This window comes from Festucalex cinctus, chromosome 7 (genome assembly GCF_051991245.1).
Source record: "Festucalex cinctus isolate MCC-2025b chromosome 7, RoL_Fcin_1.0, whole genome shotgun sequence".
NCBI classification, from domain to species: Eukaryota; Metazoa; Chordata; class Actinopteri; order Syngnathiformes; family Syngnathidae; genus Festucalex; species Festucalex cinctus.
The window spans coordinates 23,454,524-23,480,264 of NC_135417.1; the positions used below are offsets into that span (position 1 = coordinate 23,454,524).

A 25,741-nucleotide genomic window follows, 5' to 3' on the forward strand; every position below is an offset into this window, starting at 1 on the left:
CAACCTCTGGGGTGTGAGACGACCACCATACCACTGAGCCACGCCAACCCCGTTCACCATCCTGAATGATGTGATTCAGGTGTGTTGAAGGACTTGAGTTTGAGTCAAGTGCGGTCTTGTTACAATAAAGATCATCTGTTTCATTAAAGTATTTACTTGAAACAACTCGAGCAAAAATGGTAATTTTACAGTATTGTCCCCATATGACTTGAAAACAATAAACGAAAGAAAGCAGCATTCCGTTTTATAGTTGTTTTTGCAACCTTTCGTATTAAAAATGAACAAAAAAATACCATCAAGGTACAGCAATATATAGCCTCTGGAACGACTACTTAGAAATGGATGAGAAAAACAGTTCCACACACCAAACAAAGTATGGGATAGTTTGGCAATAACTGCACATGATCATTTACATTGCTGTAAGGTAGACTCCTTAGAAAGCAACCTGGTAGATGCTGATTGGTACTTGCGTTTTAGTTAAGGTAAAACAAAGGTTTGCAGACATGCTCTGGAGTTCCTAAAGGTTAAGAAAAACCTTAATGAGCGATATCCACAGTTTGATTGGATGATATATGGTAACTTAGTGAAGCCCAGTGAAGATGACAAGTGTAAGAGGTAGCTAGCTATCCATAAAGCCATACACACTTCCTGCCAACTGAAAATGCTCCCTCTTGTCATACTGAGTCATCATGTGAATGAACACAAATCAGTGCTGTCATTTTTGTATTCTTGTCATTCAAGTATGAACATTTTGGTTTTGCCCATTGCAGTTTAACTTAACACAAAACTCCAGAGATGCTCATCTCATCAGAATGTCTCAAAGAAGAGCATCATTAAGGCTTTTCAGTGGTGTTGTAGGCAAAGTCAAACGTCCAGCACCATGTCATAGTGTGCTTCCTTCTTCCTTTTACCACACTTGTTTATGAGCACTGCATACAAAGTCAACAGTATCACCCAATAACTGGCATAGACGATCGCCCCAACGATCAGAATGATCATTTCTGATTCAGGAAAAGATTTTTTACTCTGCAGGATTGTAGTGTAAATGAACCCAATGAAGAGGATGGTGAACCACACCGATATTGGAATGAGACCAATGAAGTTCACCACTATTGTCTTCCTCCCAGAGGTCCCCCATCCAGATTTGTTGATTGTTGCTATTGCAAACATTTTGGCTGGCAACAGGCTTGACATGTACAGTACGGAATAAAAGGACATAAACACCATCACAATGTTGCCTCTGAGGCAGCTGGCGAATGTCGACTTGATCAGTGCCACTGCCTGGACAATAAGAAGGAACAACAAAATATTCCAAAGCCTTCCTTGGTAGAAGAGTTGGATCGCAGTTGCGATGAGAAAAAATGGGAAGAACCCAGTAATCACAGCCTCATAGGTCATCCAAAGATGATGTTTGTGGAACCACATGGAGTTGTAGAGCCATTCTCGGAAATACGACTTACTCCATCTAGTCTGCTGATTGAGCCACCGCAAGTATGTAATTGGTGTCTCTGTTAGGCACTTGGACCGTGCAGTGTACTTGGTTGCATACCCAAGACTCAGAACTCTGTTCGTAAGATGGCGGTCATCCCCAAAACTGCAGTGGGATCCCATGAAGGTCTGATTGTACCAGTCCTCAAGGAACTCATGCAGGAGTGCGTTTCGGTACATTCCTAAAGGTCCACTGATACACTGCACACAGCCAAAGTAGGACTGGCAAGCCCTCTCCACGTTGAAGGCCATCCAGTATCGCACACTACTCAGGAAGGAGATCCACGACTCATATTTGTTTAGAATCTAGGGAGAGATGTGTGGACAAAAAGAGAAAACGATAGGTATGAGAATATCATCAGAACTAATAGAAAGGAATAACGCTTAAAATTGTAGTTTAGTTACCTTACCTGCACATCTCCTCCAACACCACCCACCATGGGGTCCTCCTCAAGAACCTTGACCATTTCCACCGATGATGCTGGATCCAGCATGGTGTCAGAGTCGCACACCTGGGTTAAAAAACAGACAAAAAAACAAAAACATGATAGTATGTCATCCGTTAAAAAGGCTTGCCCTGCTCAGAGTCGCTGCTGTCATTATGCAGAGTATGCATAATGCTTAGGGCACCATCGTCTGTGCCAGTAGGGTGTGGGGCCCCATTTTGCCCGCGGGGACGAATTGCGACATCAAGTGTGCACGTCATGTGTCAAAGCTCTCCGACATACACTTGACATGTCGTTGAAACATGTCGTTGAAACATCTTTTAGCACCCACCCAGTTGTGCCAATGTATCGAAACCCCCCCAAATTTAAATGACTCACCTCCGGAGCGCACACACATTGGGTGCGACATTACCACGCTTGTTTTAATTTAAAGGACATTCTTTTGTGTTTTTGATTTTCAGTAACATAAACAAGGTGTTGCAATAAAGTGCAGAATGATATTAAATAAAGAATAAAGAATGATATTACAACTATTTTGAAATTTGTTTGGATACACCACTTTATTTTATGCCGGGAAAACTATGTAAAATGTATTACAAGTAATAGAGAAAGAGTTTAAGAATCTTATGAAGTGGTTCAACGACAACAGATTTTCTATAAATATTAATAAAACCAGATTTATGATTTTCAGTTGTAGAAATATAGATGTTGAATCAACACTGACTGTGCAAGGTATAGAAATAGAAAGGACAAATGATATAAAGTTTTTAGGTATTATTATTGATGAACATTTAACATGGAAAGCGCATATAGAATATATCAAATCTAAGGTATCCCAAACCGTAGCTGTGGTACACAAGGTTAAAGAATCATTGAACAGGAGTGCTTTGTTATTGTTATATAATTCATTGATTGTTCCATACCTGATCTATTGCATTGAAGCCAAAACCTACAATGAATCCATGTTTCTCTTACAGAAACGTGCTATTCGTGTCGTTTTCGGTTATGGATACAGAGATCATACTAATCCAATATTCATACTACTAAAAACTTTAACATTTAATGAACTGATGGATTTTAACCACCTTGAATTGTGTAAAGCCCATCTTGAAATGTTACCAATTAACATCCATCCTTGCTTTTTAATAACTACTTTTGAGTTTTAGAATTGATTTTAAGATGCTTATGATTATTATTATTATTTTAAAGCACTAAACGCTAGGAGCTGTTAACTCCAAATGTGGATGACAGCTGCCTGAGACCGTCTGTCGGGTGGAGTTTTACTTGCAGTCCCTAAAGCTTGTCTGGTCTACATGGGATAAATACATGGAGACTTAGCAGTTCAACTCTTCGTCTGTGGAACGTTCTCCCTTGTGGCTTCAGATAGGCTTCCTCATTTTTTTGTTTTGCATCTCTTTTGAAAAACCCATTTTCAGTTAACTATTTGTTGATTTATTTGATCATTTTACTCCTGTCAAATTGTTGTTTTTGTGTGTGGGGGTGTGTGGGGGTGTGTGTGTGGGTGTGTGTAATGCACTTGCAACGTGTTATAAGATGTTCTATAGAAATAAATATATTTCTTTAGGGAGCCTATCAGATAATTCCATGTCAGTACTGGGACCCACATGTCTAGCTACAACCAATGAGATCGATTTACTGTCTATATAAGCTTTCTGAGAAATGTGTGTGGTTGCCGGATTATTGCTCCCTGTTCCTCTGTGCTTCTCCGCAACCCAAAGGGGCTTGGCGTCTTGTGATTCTCGATGCATTCTCGTTGCTTTTCGTTTAGTCAAGTTATGTGAATAAATAGTTAAAACCTTATTTGTGTCTGCGCTTTGGGATCCAACCCTTCAGCACACAACAGAATCAATCCACAAAATGGACTCTTATACAGAAAAAAATCCCCATCAAAAACAAAAAAAATTGGTCATTTTGTACAAAAAAAAAAAAAAAACTGGGAGAAAACCTCATTGACCTAAGTAGTGGCTCAGTCTATTATTGACTCAAATTAGGTTAATTTTGACCCAACTGTTTTTAAAGTTGGATCCAAAACAACCCGATTTGAGTCAAAAACAGACTGATCCACTATACCTGTGTCAATTTGACCCAACATTCTGGCTAACCCACATTCAGTTATTGCCTTTTCTGTGATTCCAGTTTCAGATGGACAAAGACACGAAACATTATATAGTGGTCCATTATATACCATTTACATTTTTCCATACATTCAATTCAATGTAATTTTACATTCTCACCTGGACATAGTCAACGCTCCTACCAAGTGCTTTAAAGGCTGTGTACATGACTTCTCTCTTGCCTCCCCACTTCTGCATGATACACACACACTTGTTGTTTAGGACCAGCCTTGAGACTTGCTGAATGCTCTCAGCATAGCTCTCGTCTGTCTCCTCCGGTCCCCTGCTGTGAAAGTTACTCCTCCACACATATGTGACGACATCGTCCCATCCCATGATTTCTCTGAAAATTTCCATCATATACAAGTCGTCTTCGGAGTTCCCGTCGACCACCAAGATGACTTTGATTCCAGGGTACGTCAGCCTCTTTACTGACACTAGACATTTCCTCAGGTAGTTTGGATCCTCTTGATATGCTGCAATGCATAGCGCTAAAGATTTATTCAGTTTAATTGGTGTCTCTAAGGACCGCCTCATATTACGGTGTTCTAAGAGTGCAAAGATGCTCTGGATAAAGAGATGGATAACCAAGATAGCTCCATACAATCCAAAGGACAGATGATTGTGGGCTGTGGTGAAGAACTGGTAGCCCATGATGTATGCTGTAGAGATGCCCACCAGGAGTGAAACACCAAACATTGTAGTCCCAAATATCCGCAGATAGGTGAGGACTCGTTGGCCGCACATCTGGTTTGGAGGGGAAATGGAAAGTAATTATTGACTGTGATTGAACATTTCACTGGTTTTCTGCAAAATAGGTCTAATGGGGCGCAGACATGTTATGCTTAAATATTATTATACACCATCTAAACAACTCATCTTTATTTCTAAAGCACTTAACCAACAACTGCAGCTGTACAAATTATATAAAAAAAAATGAAAAAATAATATTATATAAAAAAAACAACTAAATAAAATATTCCTGCTGATGAAAATATAAACGAGCTCGCTTAACAGTTCCATTTGGCATGTAGCAGTTGTAGAGTTTTATTCCCTCTTGTGTTGTGTGAAGCTGTTAGTAGATGAGAGGAGCACAATAGAAGACGCCAGCGACCAGTATGAGGGCAATGGGGTCATACTGCAGATGTCTATGGTGGGGATACTGAGACTGTAATCTCACAATCACAACATGATTATGTGGAGTTGTTATAACAGGCTGCTAACTCACAGGCACTGCTCAATCATCTAAATTATTTTGAAGATTATATTCAATTAGATTCATCTACGCAAAGGCCTTCTGCACCGCCTCTCACCCAGATGGCTTTGGGTGAAAGGACTATAAAGCACACCCTGGACTGGCTGCAAGGCACTCGACACCCTTCCTCCTCAACCACATCAACTTGACATGAGACCTTTCGTCGTTACGCTACTCAACGTAACTTTATTTATAAAGCACTTTAAAAACAACCACAGCTGCATACAAAGTGCCATCGCCTACATGAACATATAACAAAAAAGGCGGTTAACACAAATTAAGCATATAAAGACATTAAAACAATAAAACACCACAATAAGAAGTACTTAGGGAACTTTCACACTCACATTTTATCCTATGGGCAATTTTGAGTATTCAATTAAGATAAGAAGCAGGAGCGGACTGGCCATTGGTAATTTGCGCCCAGAACGGCACCTCACCCCAATGCTAATGTCGCCGGCCGCCGTGCATACTATCTTCGCCCGGCGACGAACAGCAATTTGTAATCGCTGGAAACAAAAGACTTAATTTAGGGTGAGGCCAGATAAGGAATACAATAAAATATACATTTTCATCAGTGGTGCAGTGGTGGTCCCTGGAGAAGTGGGTAGACTCTCAACTTTCACTAGTTTTTTTTTTTTTTTTTTTAGTAGTATTCCAGATAAGTCAGGGGTCTTCAAGTTGGGTCCTTGAGAGCCCCTATCCAGCCTGTTTTCCATGTCTCCGTCCTTCAGCACAGCTGAATCTAATGATTAGCTAATCAGCAAGCTTTGCAGAAGCCTGATAACGATCCCGATCATGAATCAGGTGTGTTAGTGGAGAGAAACATGGAAAACAGGCTGGATAGGGGCTCTCGAGGACCGAACTTGGAAACTGATATAAGTAGTCCAGAAAAACGTCCTCTTTGAGAAACGGTGACATCTAAGAATAAAAAATCTGTCATTGTACTTGCTCACAATAATAAAATGATCATGACTTGGGTAACACTTTATAATAACTATCCGTTATAAGTATTTCATAGATCATTAGTTGATTGTTAATTAATGAGTTGTTAATGACATTAAATGTTTGTTAACTGTTTGTTAAGGATTTATACTTATGACTATAAACAGTTAATATGTCATTATTAAACTGTTAGTTATTGAGTTATAAATGACTTGTTAACTGTATATTAATCATTTGTAACTATATATTATAAATGAGTAAGACTAAGTTAACAAACTATTAGTAAATGACTTACTAATTACTTGTTAAGTATCAGTTAATAGTTTATATCTGTTATTAGGACGTTATTCTAAAGTGATAGCTATTCCTCATTTATTAACTGTTAGTAAATGAGGAACGGTGGCAACTTTACAATAACATCCCAATAGTATAAATTAGCTACTTACTAATACTTAACTTATATATTAGATCATTCTTTACATAGTAGATGTTAACCATCTACTAATACCTATGAAACTTTGTCAAACAACAAACAGGTGGAACAAGTTGAAAGTACAGAATTTGAAGGTGAAATTTAAAATATAAAATAACTATGCCTAAATATAAATTTTCCGTACCATTGAACTTTTTCCACTCATTTGCTCTTCTACAAAGTTTCACTGGTATAGTATTAGTAGATGGTTAACAAACTATGAACAACTGCTGTAAAGAAGTGAGTTAATCTACTACTTAAATATTAGTTATTACTCTATTTATGTTATTGGGACGTTATTCTAAAGTTGCAACTACTCCACATTTACTAACACGTAATAAATGAGGAATAGTGGCAAATTTAGAATAACGTCCCAATAACCTATACAAACTATGAAGTAATACTTAACAAGTCATTAGTAATTTGCTAATAGCTTGTTAACGATGTATTACTAATTTATAAAATATATTTATGAATAATTAATATACAGTTAACAAGTCATTTAGAGCTCAATAACGAATAGTTTAATAATATATAGACATAATTTTAAAACCTTAACAAACAGTTAACAAACATTTAATAAGTCATTACCAACTCATTAATTAACAGTGTACTAATGGTCTATTAACTAGTTATTAACGGGTAGTTATTATAAAATGTTACCAGTACAGGTAACACTTTATAAGTTATAGTTATAGTTATAGTTATAGTTATAGTTATAGTTATATTTAGTTAGTGAACAATGAACAAAAATAGTCTGGTTAGACATCACTTCAGTATTGTTTTGTGCTGAATCTTAAACTAGTTGTCCATTCTGTGTTTTAATTTACTGTACTTAAAAATCAAGTACCAGCCTATAGCTACTATAAAACTTAACTAGAGCATGTATTTAGTGTGTAACCGGAAAGCATCCACCCCGGGAATTGAACCCACGTCGTGATCAAGTATCCTGTGTATGAAGGCAAATCAGTTGACCTGAGCTAAATTTCTGGGTCACCATTGTAGCTCGGGGGAGCATTTTAAGGATTATTTTCCTTGACTTGACCCGCCTTACTCTGCCTCCAATGGCTCATCAGTCTTCATGCCAAAAAGTTAGCCATTCCAATCAGTGTAGGCAGGGGGTACCAGCCAATTAGAGGGAGAGGAGGGTAGGCCATGGCTGAACGGTGTGGATGAAGGGTGATTTAGAAGAGGGTATAGTCAATGCTGACTGAAAAAGAAGTGGGTATACTCCATATACCCACGTATACCCTGGACTAGATCACCGATTTTCAAACCCTTTTCAGTTCAAATAACACTCCCCATATTCTCTGTCTTAATTTTGGACATTTGAGTGTCACCAATTGTTTCAACTCATTACAAGACTTTTTGATCTAATTAACAGTGAACATGAAACGTTTAGATTTCAAGTCATATGTGAATGTTTTTTTTTTCTTAACTTATTTTCAATTAAAAGACAAACATCTAACACAGGCGTTAATATCTGAATTAAGGTTGTTTGCCAATCAATCAAATTGCTTTTTATGTATGTACCAATAAAGACAAGTCTCTGTTCATTTGTGTCGACTAAAATGACAGATTTCTATGAAATTGCTCCCTTGCAGTCTTCTTTCCAACAAGTCATTATGTTGCTACCTCCATCTGTTTGGCAGATCAGCGGAGACCCACTCAGCGTGGCTCAGCGCACAGCGGACCACCCTGTGATGTCATCTGTTTATATCTCCGTGGGAAGAAAAAGACAAACTCTTTAGTTTTCTAGCGCTGGAAATGTGCTCAGACTCACTTGCAAAGAAAGTGTGATGAAATCTACTGTGCAATGCAGTTATATACTAGCATGTCACAAAGTGGGGTAAACACAGACCGATTTTTAACATCTTCACTGATTTTTCAAATGTGAGGGACTCCATGACGAGGAAATGAAAACCACCGTGTGTGGTCTATAGTTTATGGTGACAGAGCCTTCAGTGCTCCACCTGTGGAACTCTCCCTTCAAAGATTTGTACTGCTGCTTCCCTGAATATTTTTTTTAAAAGTCATTCAAGCATCTATTCACCATGCCATGCATATGTACACAAATACACAAAGGGTATTTTAGTAAATGAAAATTAATAAATTAACTAAAACTAAAATTGAAAAACGATGGGAATGAAAACTGCTGTTTAAAAAGGAACGAACTGTAACTACATTTTATATTTAGAAAACTCGCAAAAACTAGATAGCAAAACTGTCATTTTGTTTTTGTCTTCGTCAATCAATTTAATTGGGGTTGATTGACACTATTTTTTTCAGACTGATACCAGTACAAGTAGTCAACTCTTGAGATTTGTCATCGATACCAATAACAAGTACTGATACAACTTGTTTAAAATTCCCCCCCCCCAAAAAAAAACCACAATGACAGCCAATTTTAAAGAAAGACCTATGTATTTCCCAATATAGCATTTTTCCTTAAAGGTACACTCAGTATTATACAGTGGCATCTAGTGGTGAAATAAAAAGTCATTCATTTAAAAAAAATAAAATTTTGTGTTAGTAGTAAGTAAAAAGATATGTTGTATCGCATAAACATACTTTTTTAAAATATAACGGTAAGTATATAAATCACAATCATCATAAAATCACAATTTTACATGGCCGCGCCTCGCCTGCTAGTGTCCGCCATGTTTCGCCGCCATCTTTCTGCTACGGGTGCCGTCACAGACAGCGCTCCATTTCTTAACGCGTTTTTGGAACGCCTTTGAAGACGCACTTCCGGTTTGTATGGCGACCGCATGTACACGAAGAAGAAGAGTTTCCGGTCCCCGAAGAGAGCATTATCAAGCATCACAATTGCTTTGGGAATTTATTTTATTTCAGCGCGACAAAACAAGAGGTTATATTGTAGCCGCATTTGCCAGATGGAGAGAAATGAGGAACAGACTAGGTTTGGGACGTGCCGGTGCCTTCGACTGCTTTCTACTTGACCGGTAAGTAAGAGTACATTTGTGTTTACGTTTTGAGAGCGAGAGAAGAAGTATGCACCGTACTAATTAATACGACGTTCGTACCATTGTTTTACGATCACTGTAGCTGTTGATTAGCAACTCCACACCACTCGAACGATGTCGTTATGTAGCTACTTGCTTTGAAAAAAAAAAAAGATTCCCGCTGGCACGTTATATTTAGAGTAAATGCGCAAGTTATTGTGTAATGTAATGTAACTGTGATTTCGGAGGTATATTTGCCCATAACTTCAATGGAGAATCTAAAGCATACTGTATTAGTGGAGGAGTTGAAAATTATTTTCGTTGTGGTTGGTGAAAATAGTGTTCTCGAAATAAATTTTCGGCAGGGAATAACTTTCTGGACTTAAATGCTGGCTGTACCGTAAGCACTGCTAGAGTCTGAACTCTCTCACTCAAGTGTGTACTGGTCCATTGTGTAATTGGGTGCACAAGAATTTACAGGCTGCCACGTTTTCCACGGAAATTCGACAAGCAAGCAGCCTTTGCATATTCTATGCAGTATGCAGTCAAGTTACTTTTATCTAGCTAATACAATGTTTTGGGCCCAAAAACTAAAGATCTTACCTCTATTTTGGGGGCTTTGTTGGAAAGTTGGTGACATATAGTAGTATCATCAATTATTTTTTTTTTTTTTATAATTTTGTTTTTGTTTGTGTCACACTAGATCAACAGCCAAACTTGAGGGGTTCCAGAACCATATTCTGATGTATACAAGCATTCATGCACCGTTTAAATACATCACCGACCTGCAAGAAAAAAAAATATCAAGGGGAAAGTCAGCAGCCAAATTGGAATGCCCCGAATAAGGACACTTCGGTTGGAGAACCCCAGAAGGCTTCGGTGTTGTACCACCAGTATCTCCACCTACCATATCTGAGCTGCAACAAACTGAAGTCAGCCGACGTCTTGGTATGTCATTTACATATGGACGGCATTGCACACTACATTAACTTTTTGTGTGAAGCAATACGGAATGGTCACATGTACAAGCACCACTTGTTTTACACAGGACCTGCTGACCAGGTGTCTGAAGCCATGGAGTGACTCCTCCCTCACTTTCCTCAGCAAGCCTTTGAAGAATATGATATCATCGTAGGTGGGAACATGCCCTCACTCCATAACATGTACTTGTGCAGTCAAGGAGCATGTCAAACTTAATAAAACCAGCAAACATTGAAGTGACTTCATTTTTACTGCAGTCTGTTCACACAATCAATGGACAAGCCTTCCTTAATTTTGCCCCAATAACATCATAGAGTAGGCGAAAAGTCGTGTTACAGATCATACTATGTGTTCGGGAGAGTTTGAGGAATGTTGCAATGTTAATGGGGGGCAATGTCAGCAAAAACCCCCCCAAAAAAACAACAAAAAAAACATTGTGGTATTGAGTTAATCAGATATTTTAGCTGTGTACAACACATACCTGCTCTGTAACACTACTTTTGACCCAAACCTGTATGTCTATTTTCCATATTTTGAAATGCACAGAGTATTGGTAAAATTCTGGAACAACTGCAATTCATGTAGCTCATTATATTCTAACAGCATTTTTTTTTTTTTTTTAGTTAATATGTTCATTTCATGTAGACTTTTATTTTACTTTATTTTATTTATTCATTTTCATGTACTGTACCTTACATTCATTGGACAATGAAGAATTTCTTGTCATTGCAAGCATTTATAATAATTCTCCAGGCTTTTGATGTTTTACATTTCTGGACATGTAAAATAGTGTTAGGTTAGGTGTCGAATGAACACTGCATGTTGACGCCAAAGGAAATAGTATTTTTTAGTTATTCAAAATGTACAAATTAACACACAACAACAATATACAAGTTATACAAACTACAACAACCAGTGTCAGACATGGAGTAATTATATGCCAGGTAAAAAACCTTTATATTGTCCTCGAGGATCTGGGAAAGTGTCACTTATTTGCCACAAGTCCACCAAGGTGCTGCAGTCTGGGATCCAGGTACAGGAAATCATGGTGGTGCTGATGTGCCAGCAATGTGTCAAAAAGTATTTCTTGATGTCAGTCTATCAGCTGGACTTGGATATCTTCATGTTCCTCCATGGTCATTTCCTGTACGAGTCTCTGCAAGAAGGTAACAATTGTATGTCAGATGAGGTACCAAACAATGAACTGAAAGTCACTGAGCCAATGAAGTACACATTACATGAGCAAGACTATTTGTGAAAGCCATGTAAATTCCTGCACATCGAAGTACAAGGAAGCTGTTGTATCTTCAATCAAAACTAATTAAGTTGCTTAGTGATATTTATTAGGTAAAATTGTTCAACATGGTGACAAATCGATATCTGAGTAAAGGGTTTCAAATGTTTTTGTAAGCAGCACTTTTCTGAGTGGTTAGTAGCAACAAGACACGGGGGGAGATTGACGAGTCTGAGTTGCAGTTGTGTGGTTCAGTTAACACCATTATTTTTGTACGATATACTAAACATATCAGCAAACGATGTAATCTAAATACCACATATTCCAAGCAAAGGTACGATTTGAGCCATTCACATGCATGCTCGAATGGAATTATTTTTCCATGATGACATAATTGTACGTTACGAGACTCCGCGTTCTCTTCCTCGTCGTCTCCCTCGCCCTCTTTGAGATGGTCCACGTGTCTATAAAACATATAACATAACTGTGTGTTCTCTGTTGCATGGCTTAGTTGCACTAAAAAATATGAACATAGATAGCCATTATCATTAGCTGACGTACAGTATTTCCTAACAATGCCAACAAAAATATTAATTCTGAAATTAAATGACTAAATCACAAATATTAGGGATCTGTACAGTATGTCTAACAAATACAATTCACTTACGTCATCACTCGAGGGAATACCAGAAGTTGTTTGCGTTCTGTTCCGGTGAAATTGGTGGTAGGCTGTTGAAGTAGGGTCTCTCTGGGACGCCGTAGTTCGTGTGCTTAAAATCATTGCATTATCTTGTTTGACCGGTAGATGGCGGTCGTGAGCTACACACTGCGGCTTTAAAATTGCATGAAATTAATGGCAATTTTCTTTTCTTCTACAGTTGCTGATTATAACAGGGGCCGCCATCACAGAGTACCGATACCTTGAAATAAGGTCTGGTATCGGCCATATACGATACCTGGTATCAATCTTCTCTCATTTCATCTTTTGTGCTGGTATTTCTGTATTATAACACAGCCAGAGGACGACACAGTCCTCTGGGTGATGTGATGCGACAAGAGCGACCGAACAATGGACGATTGTCTTACTTAGTTACTCGGTGGGCAGGTTATTAAAAAAAAAAAAAAAAAACAACCTCAGTGCAACTAAAATGGTACTTCATTTATATTGCGCTTTTCCACCTTTAAAGGCCCTCAATGCGCATTACATTTGACTACTGATGACCTAGCATCAGGAGCAACTCTGTGTTCAGTATCTTGCTCAAGAATACTTCAACATGGTCACAATGGCATGGGATCGAAACCACAATTTCTGGGTTGAAAGACAACCACTCTATACTGAGCCACGCTTAACATTCGTGACTTCTGACTTTCCTCTCAAATCTTGTAGAACATCCTATGAGCAGGGGTGAAAGTGGACTGGGACGGTCCGGTACTACGCTCCGGTAAATAAAATAATAATAAGTAAATAGATAAAAGTTTTAAATAAAATAAGTTTCTCATGTATGCCTTGTTACATTCATGTTACAGTAAGTGTAATGCAGTAGCCTAATGCATGTGTAAAACCTCGTGTTTTATTGTGTGTTATAAAGTATAACGTGCCAAACAGTTTTGTTCGCCTTTCAGTGGTTTGAAGAGATTTGACAATCAATCAATCAATCAATCAATCAATCAATCAAAATTCTGGCTGTGCAGTGACCGTTATGTCAGGGATTTCACCCCTGGAATTTTGGACTGGAATTTTCAACAAATGGACCACCTTCTTTCTTCCAGTACATATTGTTATCAGAGCCAATATCCCAATATTTAAGACAACATAAGATATAATGAAAATATGTAATCAAATCAAAGCTAATCATATGATCAATACAGCTATTAAGATAGACCAACTAAACAGTGCCGTAGTAGGAGTCATTTGAAGTTCCTCACAAACTACCTAAATACACAAGAAAGAAGACGGGAGGGGTGAGATGATAAAGACAGAAAAGGGAAGTTCAATGCTGATTGACAGAAAAAGAACAATACAGCAATCCCCTAACCTAAAGTGTGCAACGTTAAACACTAAAAAAGGAGTGAAAAGGCCAACAACAAGCTCTTGGCCCTAAAATAATGCCTTGTTCATTTCATTATTGGAGGAGAAGGCCCCAAGCAGTGTAGTAGGCCTTCTCTGGCACATGTCGAGACTATTAATGTCAGACTCTCTTTTACAAGTCCCCTGAGACACACTCTATTCATGCATGCGTAAGACAAATGCACACATAAAAGTTCATTAGAACAGAGCAAATTGTACGTTTGTGTAAATATACACACATCAACCTAGACCCCCTTCAGCCTTTGTGTATTAGATTCTATTGTATGTGTACAGTGTTTAATAAGACAATTGGAGCAGAATAAAGCCCGTTACCCTTTCTGTTTGGATCAACTTTCAATGAACCCAGCTGGTCGGTGGCGCAAATACACCCATCAAAATAGTTATACCTAATCGAAACATCATAATGGGATAAATGCTATCCATAATCACAAGAATAAGTCAGGACACCAATTTAATTTTCTGATACCACCATGACAGCTCACCACATAGCTGACAAAGACGCATTAACACCTTCAGAGGGATGAGTTTTCCAGTTCACCTCCTCCTTTGCAGGAGATTCTGATGCAAACCACCACAAAACCATAGACGGCATGCAAACTTCGTCATAGTCACAAACACATTTTGTTGTCCTGTGTCTTTCTTGTTTCTTTATGGTCAGCACTTCACAACCATGAAACGACTGTTGAGGATTTTCTTGGGAAAACAAAGTGTTAAATTCCATTTCTTTCCCACAGACATTCACAATTTGCTGCAGGGCCATTGCTGTGAACAAGGTGGCAAACTGCAAGGTGTCAAACTTTTAGGATATGTGTGAATTCAATAATACAGCAAGGATGACACTCTTTGAACTTGCAACTTGTGAAGAGGCTTTGTTCTTTGTAGCATGTCTATGATCCAAACCAAAAGTCAGATCACCAATTGGCTCAGTGTGGAAGTTAACGCAAACAGCAGGCAAAAAAGTAAGTCATTACAGTTCCTCTAAACTTGGCCCAAGTTCCTGTGACATAAAATGAGGAGGATCTGACAGTGAAAGCGTGCGTCAGTGCATGGAGAGAATGTCACAATATGGCTCGCCATCATAAGAAAGTGCAAATTGAAGTGGTCATTAATTCATGTTGATGATATCAGCGCAGCTTATTGTTTGGGTTTAAAATTTGGCACTCGAAAATATTGTCACTTGCTGTGTGTGCATGTGTTGGACGTCTTAACTGTGTCATTCTGATGTCACTATTAGTCCATTGAGTAAAACTCCCTTTGGCTCCATTTCACACAAGGTCACAATAGATCAAACCTTGTATGGGTGGGGAGTGGGTTTGAGTTTGAGATGAATGAAAAACATGAATAACTGAGTCAATGTTAAAAGTTATCTAGAGTAAACTGTGTTGGCTGTTTAAAATAATAACAATGTCAGTTCTCCTGAGATTTCCCAGCCAAGCAACGTAACGACAGATGGATGGATGTGTTTGGAAAGGCACCAGCCTTGACGTTTGTATTGGTCACTGGAGAAATGCTGAGACTTTGAATACCTGCTAAACTGGAGAAATATCAAGCAGTAAACTCCGACATGACAGAAATTTAGAAGTGTTAACCTCTTATATAGCTTCAGCATCATGGTACGCTCATGCAAGTTACTTTTAACTTTTTAAAGCATTAAAAATGATCACTTCAGTGTTTTGACGTGTTTAGACAAATGCCAACATGTGCTGGGATATCATTCTGTTCTATTTCATCCATCTTGACCGCCAGAGGCCAAACTGTAGAATAGCGGTTTATAAGTTGAAGTACTGCACCCTGAGCCAGCATCTTTTTCTGGTAGGGGGGTTTGTGTGAGTTCTGTAAGGCCATACGGAGAATGGATGGAGGAGGTGCTGCTGACCTCAACTTGTGACATCAGTGGGGAGAATACTTCAAAGACCTCTTCAATTCGAATGACATGCTTTCCTTTTATGAAGCAGCGTCTTGAAAATCTGAGGTCCCTATGATGGTTAAAATGCTCCTCGGTGGCACAGGGCTGTGGGTGGATGAGATCTGCCCGGCGCTCTTAGGTTCGTGATGTAGTTTGGCTGTCCTGACACTTCTTTGGAGCATAGTGTGGACGTTAGGGACGGTATCTCTGGATCAGCAGATTGGGATGCTTTTTAAGGAGGACCAGAGGGTGTGTGCACTCCATGCTAAGATCTATTCAAGAATGCAAGAGAGGAGGGTACTTTGGAAAGTCAAATCTCTCAGGAGGAGAGGTGTGGTTTCATTAGGGAAAATGGGATTTAGGTATGCTTCGGGAGTATGGGTGTGGGTGTTTGGGAGAATGGGGCACCGAACCCGCTGATATGGATTTATCAGTCCCTGTATGATAGGTCTCCAAGTTTGGACAGCATTGTCGTTAATAAGTGGAATTCCATTCTGGTGATGGTTGGATTCCACCAAAGCTTCCCGTCATCAACAGTTCTGTTCATAACTTTTAAGGACAGAATTTCTTGGTTCAGCCAAGGCATTGAGGGAGTCCGGTTTGGTGGTCTCAGTATTGCATCTCTTCTTTTTGTAGATGATTGTTTAGTTGGCTTCATCAAGCTGTGATTGCCAACTCTCACTTAGAGCTGTTCACATCTGAGTATGAAGCGGGTGAGATGAGAATTAACACCTCTAAATCATCATTGAGATCATCGTCCTCCAAAGGAAAATGTTGGAGGGGGAGGAGGAGTTCAAGTATTTTGGGGTCTTGTTCACAAGTGGGAAGAATGGAGCGGGATGTCGCCATTCAGTCATGGATCAGTGCAGAATAGACAGTAATGTGGACTCTGTATCTGCTCTCGATTTAATGGCCGATCTACAATTCTACCTTCATCTATGGCCTCGAGCTTCTACAAGCGGCCAAAATGAGTTTTTCCACTGGATCAACCGGGAGTCGCTCAGAAAAGAAATGTTGCTCCTCCACAGCCAGATGAGGTGGCTCGGGCATCTGGTTATGTTGCGTCCTAGACGCCTCCCTGGTGAGGTGTTCCGGGATGACCCAGGGCACGCTGAGAAAGACAATGTCACCCGGCTAGGCTAGGAATGCCTCGGGATACCCACCGGGAGTAGCTTGGGAGAAGGAAGGCTGGGTTTCCCAACCAAAGCACCTGCCCTGAATAGGCGCAAAAAAATGGATGGAAGTTCAAGTATATAAATAACAACAAAGTTTATTCGAGAAACATGGTAATATATGTACATACATTTTTCAGTAAGACTACTTAAAAGCCCGCAGAGAGTGGAACACGTCAGCGTTTAATTGTGCGTGGAGGTTTGGGGGAAAAAAAAGTTAAGTATACAGTCAAGAATCACAATGGAGAGTTCCGGTATGTAGTGCATTACTGCAATGTAAATGTAAAGTGTCCATTTTGCTTCAAAGCATGTGCATGTGGAAGAGCATGTATGTACAGTATGTGCATTGAACACAGTCAGAAAGACATGGTGGAAGCCCTGTTGCAAGCGGATTGAAAGGCCCAGTGGAGGTTAATACTGCATAACAGTTGATCGTGTGTTTACAATGTGTGTCATTCGTGCTCACTATAATTTGTGCTAAGTTTATTTTTATGATGCATACCTTAGTGAGCTGCTAGGACTTTAATGTATATAAAACACCAACTTCCCTATGACTGCTCATCACACAGCCCACTCAGAAGTTGGGTTGGGGGGGATACCTGTAATGGGTAGGCTGATATTCCATGGTGCATGTGCCAGAATTTGCGTGTGTAAGTGTGTGTGTGTGTGTGTGTGTGTGTGTGTGTGTGTGTGTGTGTGGGTGTGGGTGGGTGTGTGTGTGTGTGTGGGTGCGTGTGTGTGTGTGTGTTTGTGGGGGTTGCGTGCGTGCATGCAGGAAGCGTTTTATAGGCATTAAGTGCAGAGATGGGCCTCCTGGCAGTAGATGGATGATGCAGGAGAGTCTAACATGACCCTAAGCAGAAAACGATGCAGAAAAGCAGCGAGGAAATCAACCTTATCGACTGGAGTTTCCTTTCTTCCTTCTGCTGCATTGTAGGATGAGTTCAACTTTTGCATACTGCTGAAAATATTTGGGGGGGGATTTGAGTCAGAGATGGCACAGAACCAATTACATTTGCATTACTGTTCTTTACTGTAACGTGAAACACTCAGTAGAACACACACCTCAGCCAAGAACAGCATTGTAATATGGAACAGAACCAAACTGCATACACTTATAGCCACCAGCCTCCTGACTAGAATTTTGACATTTGTGCATTATTCAGGGTATGTCTGCAATGCCTGCAGCTTGTAATGATCCAACAGAATTGTGTGGGTGGGTGTGGGATGGGCGGGGGTGTATCATTATCCACACCTTTATTCAGATTTCCTTTTAAAACTGGATTTACATGATTTTTCCGTTAAATTGAGTCCATTAGGATAGGATAGGATAGGATAGGATAGGATAGGCAGTGAAAACAAGGCATGGAATTGGATATATTCCAAAACAATATTTGGATCAAAATCTGAGAGCTGCCAATGTGATCAATCAAGCATAAACACTGTGGTATCATATGAGTCATTGAAAGCAAATGCAAATAGTAAATATTATCATTAATAGATAGATAGATAGATAGATAGATAGATAGATAGATAGATAGATAGATAGATAGATAGATATACAAGGCACTGACTTTTCTTTTATGCACTCTTCCTTCATTACAACCATGAGGTTCCAGTGTGCTATATTGTGACAAAACAGGACCACTCCCTTCATGAATGGAATCAGGAACTGCAACTGCCAGACATACAAGGCAATGTTTACACGTGCAAATTAATCTGGTTACTGAAAGTTCGGTCTCTCCCTTTTTTGCACTTCTTTGTGAAGTCCTAGTTCAAATACAGAGGATTAAATTAAATTTTAGATTTGGACAGATTTTTGTCTGCCTCTGAATGGTAGATGGAGAGAATGCTCCTTTCAGCTCATTTAGTTGAGAGGGTTCACCAAGCTCAAGTGGCTTGTTACCACCTGGAAAAAGTTGAGTTGTTGTATAGATACATACACTCATACATACACTTTTTTTTTTTTTTTGTCAGATAAGGATGATCTATCTCTAATCCTGTTATGGTGGCACTCAAAGTAGAGAAACAGATCACAGACTGCTTCTATAGAACTTTAGCAAAATACGTTTCCTACTTTTATGACAACGCTCTTCATGGAAATATAGTATATAAATAAAATATAGTACAGAATATATTAACGAAGTTATATTAAACCATAAGCAGTATTGTGTTTAACATCTTGAGGATAATCTTTACATTTGTTTACTATTTTCATTTGGGTAACACGAGACATAAAAGTGTCCTTGGTTTGGAACAGTCCCATTGAACGTCAGTTCAAATTTATGAATGGAGCTCAATGAACTTTTCTGCACAGGAATATGTTGTCACACGGCACGATCCATTCATGAAGGGAGTGGTCCTGTTTTGTCACAATATAGCACACTGGAACCTCATGGTTGTAATGAAGGAAGAGTGCATAAAAGAAAAGTCAGTGGCTTGTATATCTATCTATCTATCTATCTATCTATCTATCTATCTATCTATCTATCTATCTATCTATTAGGGGTGTTAAAAAAATCGATTCGGCGATATATCGCGATACCACATCGCGCGATTCTCGAATCGATTCAATAATCGGCAGAATTTTTTATTTTTTTTTTTATTTTTTTTTTTATTTTTTTTTTTTTAGGATTCACACCTTGAGCATGGAAGAATGTTATATGAACGGAACATTAAGCCTTAATATTTTATTTTAATGCTGTTCAAACATGAAATAGATTACAACCTCTATAAGACTGAAATTTCTGATAAATAAATAATACATTTTCATATAAATCTTACACTCTACAAGCTTACTGATTAGTATTTTCTAAATTTGAATGAAAAAAAATCGCAACAATCGACTTATAAATTCGTATCGGGATTAATCGGTATCGAATCGAATCGTGACCTGTGAATCGTGATACGAATCGAATCGTCAGGTACTAGGCAATTCACACCCCTACTATCTATCTATCTATCTATCTATCTATCTATCTATCTATCTATCTATCTATCTATCTATCTATCTATCTATCTATCTATCTATCTATCTATCAGTGTTGTCACAAACAAAGGTTTCTTAGTAACGCGTTATTTTAATCTGATTACTTTCCTTCAATAACGGGTTTATTTTTTCAAACCAGTAATCTGATTGAAGTTACTTTTCTAAGTGGCTGGCTATTTTATTTTTTTTATTACCTCATAATGTTTGTAGAATGAAGAATATTGTTGCCCATTTCGAAGATAATTTCGAGGAGAAAATTATCCTCTTGCATTTGGGAGTGACGTCACATCACGTCACGTTTTCTCAGCGGAAGACGAAACGCCGGATCACGTGTACCAACATGTGCGAGCGCAAGGAGGCCAAAACAAAACACTACCTACCTCGTCACGATGTAAACAATGGAAGAAGCAGGAGGACCTCCATAAACGGGTGCATTTGCTCATTGGAAATACAGCCATTACGTCACATTTTTGTCCAGTAAAGATTACAAAAACCTCTCAGTGTTGCAAACTTTGCGCTGGCTAAAAACTCCACATCCAATTTGAAGAAACACAGCACAGCGCGATACAACTCAAAGCAAAGCTAACAGGTAAGGAGAAAACAAGCAGTTCTATAGTTACTTCAGCTCAGCTACCCCGCCGACCCAAACTCCCACTCCGGCATGCAAACAGATGAAGCAGAATTTTCGTAAAAGGGCACCAGTAAGTGGAACTTGAATGAGCTGAAAAAAAGTTGGTCGGGCAATATACAGAGGAAATGTGTCCTATTGAGTACTGTTGACTCGCCCCATTCCGTGCAGTAATAGAAAAGATCCCTACTACCCTACTAGCAAAAATGCTACTTCGAGAAAGAATAAGCCAGAGCAAAAAATAAAAAATAAAAAAGCCTATCCGCATGACTTTAGTTCAGCTCTGGTACTTGAGAAAATATAAAGTTATAGTTACAGTTGCAATCAGCCTACATGTAAATGTTATATTTACAGTTTGTAACCAGCCTGCAGGTGTAATGTGTTATACTACACCAATTTATGTATTGTAAAACCAGAGAAAGAGAAACAAAGAAACATGTTCATGTTTCAAGTTCATGCACTTTCATCATTATTATTTTCGTAACAGTTTTTCATTCTTATGCTGAGGCAGCAAAGGGTGGAAATTGGTACTAAAAGTAACTTTGTTGTCAAAGTAACTAATGCAAGGCTGACACTTGCACGATTTTGTGGCACGAATTGGCACGACTCGAGTCGTGCCAGTGCGCGATCTAGTCATGAAGTGGCGTGAAGTGTGCATAAACCTGTCGTGACTGTGTGCCATGTCGGGGCAAAATTTTTTAAACGTTCACAAATTTTTTCGCAACAAAATTTCACTACCGGGTCGTGAACCATGCGTAAACTGTTCGTGAACTCGTCGGGACGATGCGGGAAGGATGCGCGCCAATGTGTGGCAGTGCGCGGTAATGCTCGCACTGCGCGCCATGCCGCGATTGTCACGAATAGTTTACCAACAGCTCACATCACGTTATATCCCAGTTTGTGCCCCAAATGGTACGACTTGCCACGACAAACAAGTCGTGCATGTGTCAGCCTTGCATAGTTACTCAAAAAGTAACTCAAGTTACTTTTTTAAGTTACTAAAAACTTATGAGTTACTTTTTGAGTAACTTAGTTACTTTGACAACAAAGTAATCTGTAAAGTAACTTGGTTACTTTTGAGGAGTAATCAGTAATCAGATTACTTTTTCAAGTAATCAGTGCTGCTATCTATCTGTCTGTCTGTCTGCTTGTCTGTCTGTCTGTCTATCTATCTATCTATCTATCTATCTATCTATCTATCTATCTATCTATCTATCTATCTATCTATCTATCTATCTATCTATCTATCATTTTTCCGCTGGATTGTTTTAAGGTGCATGTACACAAAAACAATTAGATTGTTTTTCAATCATATTTCTTACAAGTATATCCTATCTTATATTGTACAATAAACTTTTGGTGTGCTAAATGTTGAGAGTGGATTTGTCCCCCCCTCCCCCAATAGGGTCTGAAATTAGTCATATCAACTCTCTTAGATATTACGTGTTCAGTATTTATGAACAAAAATCTTAATGTGTGTAAAACTTTAGACTCTCTCTCTCTCTCTCTCTCTCTCTCTCTCTCTCTCTCTCTCTCTCTCTCTCTCTCTCTCTCTCTCTCTCTCTCTCTCTCTCAAACCATTTCATGCTGTGAACTGTGACTGAACGGAATGTAGCCAATCAAAGCACCCTGACTGCCAAACAAGGAAGCGGCAGTAAAAACACCACCAGACTGACAGTTGTGCTATCTGTAAATGCACTGCTATCAGCATCTCCTGTATCAGCATCAGCTGTTTCCCGCCTACTTAGTCGAAAAATCTATTTATATTGTCTTGTATTATCACAGACGCGAAGAGATAACAGATGTTAGTTACAATCAGTTACACAAGGAAATTTAAATAGCAGCATTTAAAACATTGTTTTTTTTAAATGTTTACTTCTGGGTGTTTTTCAGGAACAAAAAGCAAAGCATTGAGGTGTAGTAGATTAGGTTATTTGACAGCACACTATCACTCTTTGACCTCAGTGGTGTCATTAGTACTCCCTGTGAGACTCAGAATGAGGTAGTGGACAACTCAGATAAAATGTTAGACCTAATTTTCACTGTTAGTGTCTGTGTGCAGTGCTACTTTTCTACTATTTTAACTTAAAAAAAAGAAGAAAAATGTTTATTAGATGCAAAATAGAGGAGGTAGATGGTGATGTATGTTTGGGATGGATTCAAGGCGCCCTCTTCTGACTTCAATAGTTATAATTTGGAAGCCCTGAGGGCTATGCAATGAAGGGCCCTGCACGGGCTCATGGCACATGACTGTTGGGAGCCATAATAGAGACCAGTCATGGAATGCCTTCCTCTCTTAAAAGGCAAACTGGGCAGGAATATGTTCTGCTTTATTTGGATGCACATCCTGTACCACATATTAGCAGTGTTTGACTGTGAACAAGACTTCTAACACTTACTGGCACCGCCTTCTTGTACAGCTTACTAACAGACATCTGCAGTACATTATTGCAAATTTACATGGGGAAAGTCCTCACTTGTACCACTAATCTGCAGATTCCTTGGAGAACTGACATTTTAATGCAATATGTTTGCATTCAGTTTGGTTTGCTCAGTACAAAAGTGAACATAAGGCATGCGCATGTATTAAGAAAAAAAATAATAAAAAAATCGGCACGAGATATGCCAGTATAGTGTTATGTATAGTGCTGACACTATGTGATGATGAATGGATTTAAACTGTGTTAATTACTACTGTATGTTAGCAATAGAGTAGCACGGGAGTGTTTATTGCATGGGATTTGGCTGGATGTGGTTCTGTGCACACGTAACTGCATACTTATATATTTATCAGATTTCTAATCTGTTTTAACAAAAATACAGAGGCATTGTATTTTAATTTAAACAGCTTGTTCTCAACATATTAAGGGTTGTTTGTAGTGCAGAAGGTTAAATGACTGCCATATACATCAACACATTTCTGAACACTAATTTTCTGAAGGAAATTACCGGCCAAACTATGTCTGCATTGTTAAATCTGTTCTATATTATAAAAACCGATGTGATTTCATTTAAATGTTCACTCTAACTGCTCAATTTACCCGCCCCGTCAGTGACGTCAACGGGACCCAAACGAAGCCATCCCATTGGTGCATACAACGAAATGAATGACGTACGTGCTGCTGACGTCTTCGACCAAATGCAATATGCTCTGCTTTTGATTACTGGTTCAGCCGTGTGTGGTTTTACATGAATGAAGACTCATTTAATGCAGGTTTTACGCAGTCCACAAATGGCATCGCACCAAGCAATTTAAATGCCAAACATTAATCGCGCTTTGCAGTTTCTGGAGAAAAAGCAATAACGTCATAATTTCATTGTAAAAGTTAGATGCGCTTTTACGCACGTCAGGTCTCTCAGTCAACTGAAATATGACGTGCCCCCCAAACTTGAAACATTCACATTTACGGTCTCAAATATTACCATTTAATGTTAAATAAATGCCGACACGCGGCAGACTTGGCTGATAGCCATAATGATGCCACCAACCTTGAGGCAGCCGTCTTCCGCTCGCTGGTCCTCGCACGGTCAACTCCGCGGCTTGCGGTACAGCTCCAGTGAGAGGGAAAGTCTCGATAAAGTTTCACAGGACACTTGTGTGATTCTCATGGATCCTCTCAATGTGATGCTTAAAAAAATGAAAACGATGAAAAAGTAATAGTGGCGTTTCCTCAGAATTGGATGATCAAGAAAAATGACCATTTTCTTCTGGTGTGTCACTATCAAGGCACCGCATGCCTCTTGTATAGATAATTATGTCAGGCATCAATGTAAAAAATTATTCACAAAAACTGACTGAATGAAAAATAGTAAGTATTGTTCTCCTTCAATGTGTTCATGCATGGTTTAAAAGCCTTATAAAAAAAAAAAACAGCCATCAGCTTTGACAGCGTCACTCTTAAAAAAAAATAATAATGAAAAATCTTCCAGCAAGCATTAGGGCTCAAAGTTGTACTTGTCAGACTTTTGGGGCATGTGTATGATGGTAGTCTGTCCCAGCAGCCAAGTCTCACAAAGCAGAGGTGGCCACAAGTCATTGGTGCTGTTTCAGCTGTCCCAAAGCCCCTTTACCGGGCTGCACAAGGTTGGCGTGTTGTTTTAATAGGAGGGGGAGTTTTGGGGGGGTTGGGGATGAGGGGTGACGAGCAGGAGTAGGAGGAGGAGAAGAAACAGAGGTGGGGGTGGTCGGGGGACCCACTCATTCTAGCTCATTAAGAGAGAAAGGGGAGGGATGTCTGTTTCTCCATCAGAGCAGAGCAGGACAGTGACTAAATAGTTTTGTTTTTTTTCGTTGAATATCTTAATAATAAATATTATGTATGTATTCTGGCTGTGTCAAAATGTGATTATCGAGTTTCAGTTTGATGCATGATATAGTACTTGGCATTGAAATTGATGCTTGTGATGACAGACTGTTGAATGATCAGAAAAACTACACGGGGCCACCAGCTGGATGTGGGATAAAACATTACAGTCATCTGTGTGAGAAATGCAGCTGGAGTTGTGCAGCTGCAATCGGGTTCTTTTACTGGTGCAGTTACAAGGTTCAATCAGCAGGCAGTGCTGAAATACGCTCCTGTTGTGGGAAGACTCTGTCATAATACAACTTACTGTTCACTGGGAGTCGGCATGCTAAAGGTTGCCAAGTTTGTTAAAAAATAATAATAATAAAATAAAATAAAAAATAAAGAACTTTTAACATTCAAAAACAATTTGAGGTAGACATTCTGTGTCGTCAAGAAAATTACTAAATGAATAAATGAATTTGAGACTCAAGCCAATGCAATAGCTGTAGCAAAAACTATGGATTTAAAACTTTAATGATGGTCATAATGCTTTGATGTAATCACATTTAACAATATGTTCATGATTATAGTAAATTAATTAATTATAGTTACTGTTTGGTGTCTAACTGCGCTGCATCATACTGAGTACTTGCTTGTCCTAATATTTTGGCTAATGACCACTGAAACAAGTTTTATGGACATGTTGTATATGATTAGATTTCATGTGTGGTAATAGGGTGAAATGGTTA

General features: G+C 38.9%; 1 protein-coding gene across 1 annotated transcript; it reads right to left on the minus strand.

Annotated features, from left to right (window-relative positions):
* Positions 1 to 864: 864 nt before the first annotated feature.
* Positions 865 to 24,253, minus strand: has2 (hyaluronan synthase 2). The gene is made up of 4 exons (XM_077527504.1): positions 24,196 to 24,253; positions 4,190 to 4,816; positions 1,899 to 2,000; positions 865 to 1,794 (listed from the first exon to the last, which is right to left on the minus strand). Exons 2-4 carry the CDS (start codon positions 4,814 to 4,816, stop codon positions 865 to 867), a joined length of 1,659 nt encoding a protein of 552 aa, XP_077383630.1. The 5' UTR covers positions 24,196 to 24,253.
* Positions 24,254 to 25,741: the final 1,488 nt, after the last annotated feature.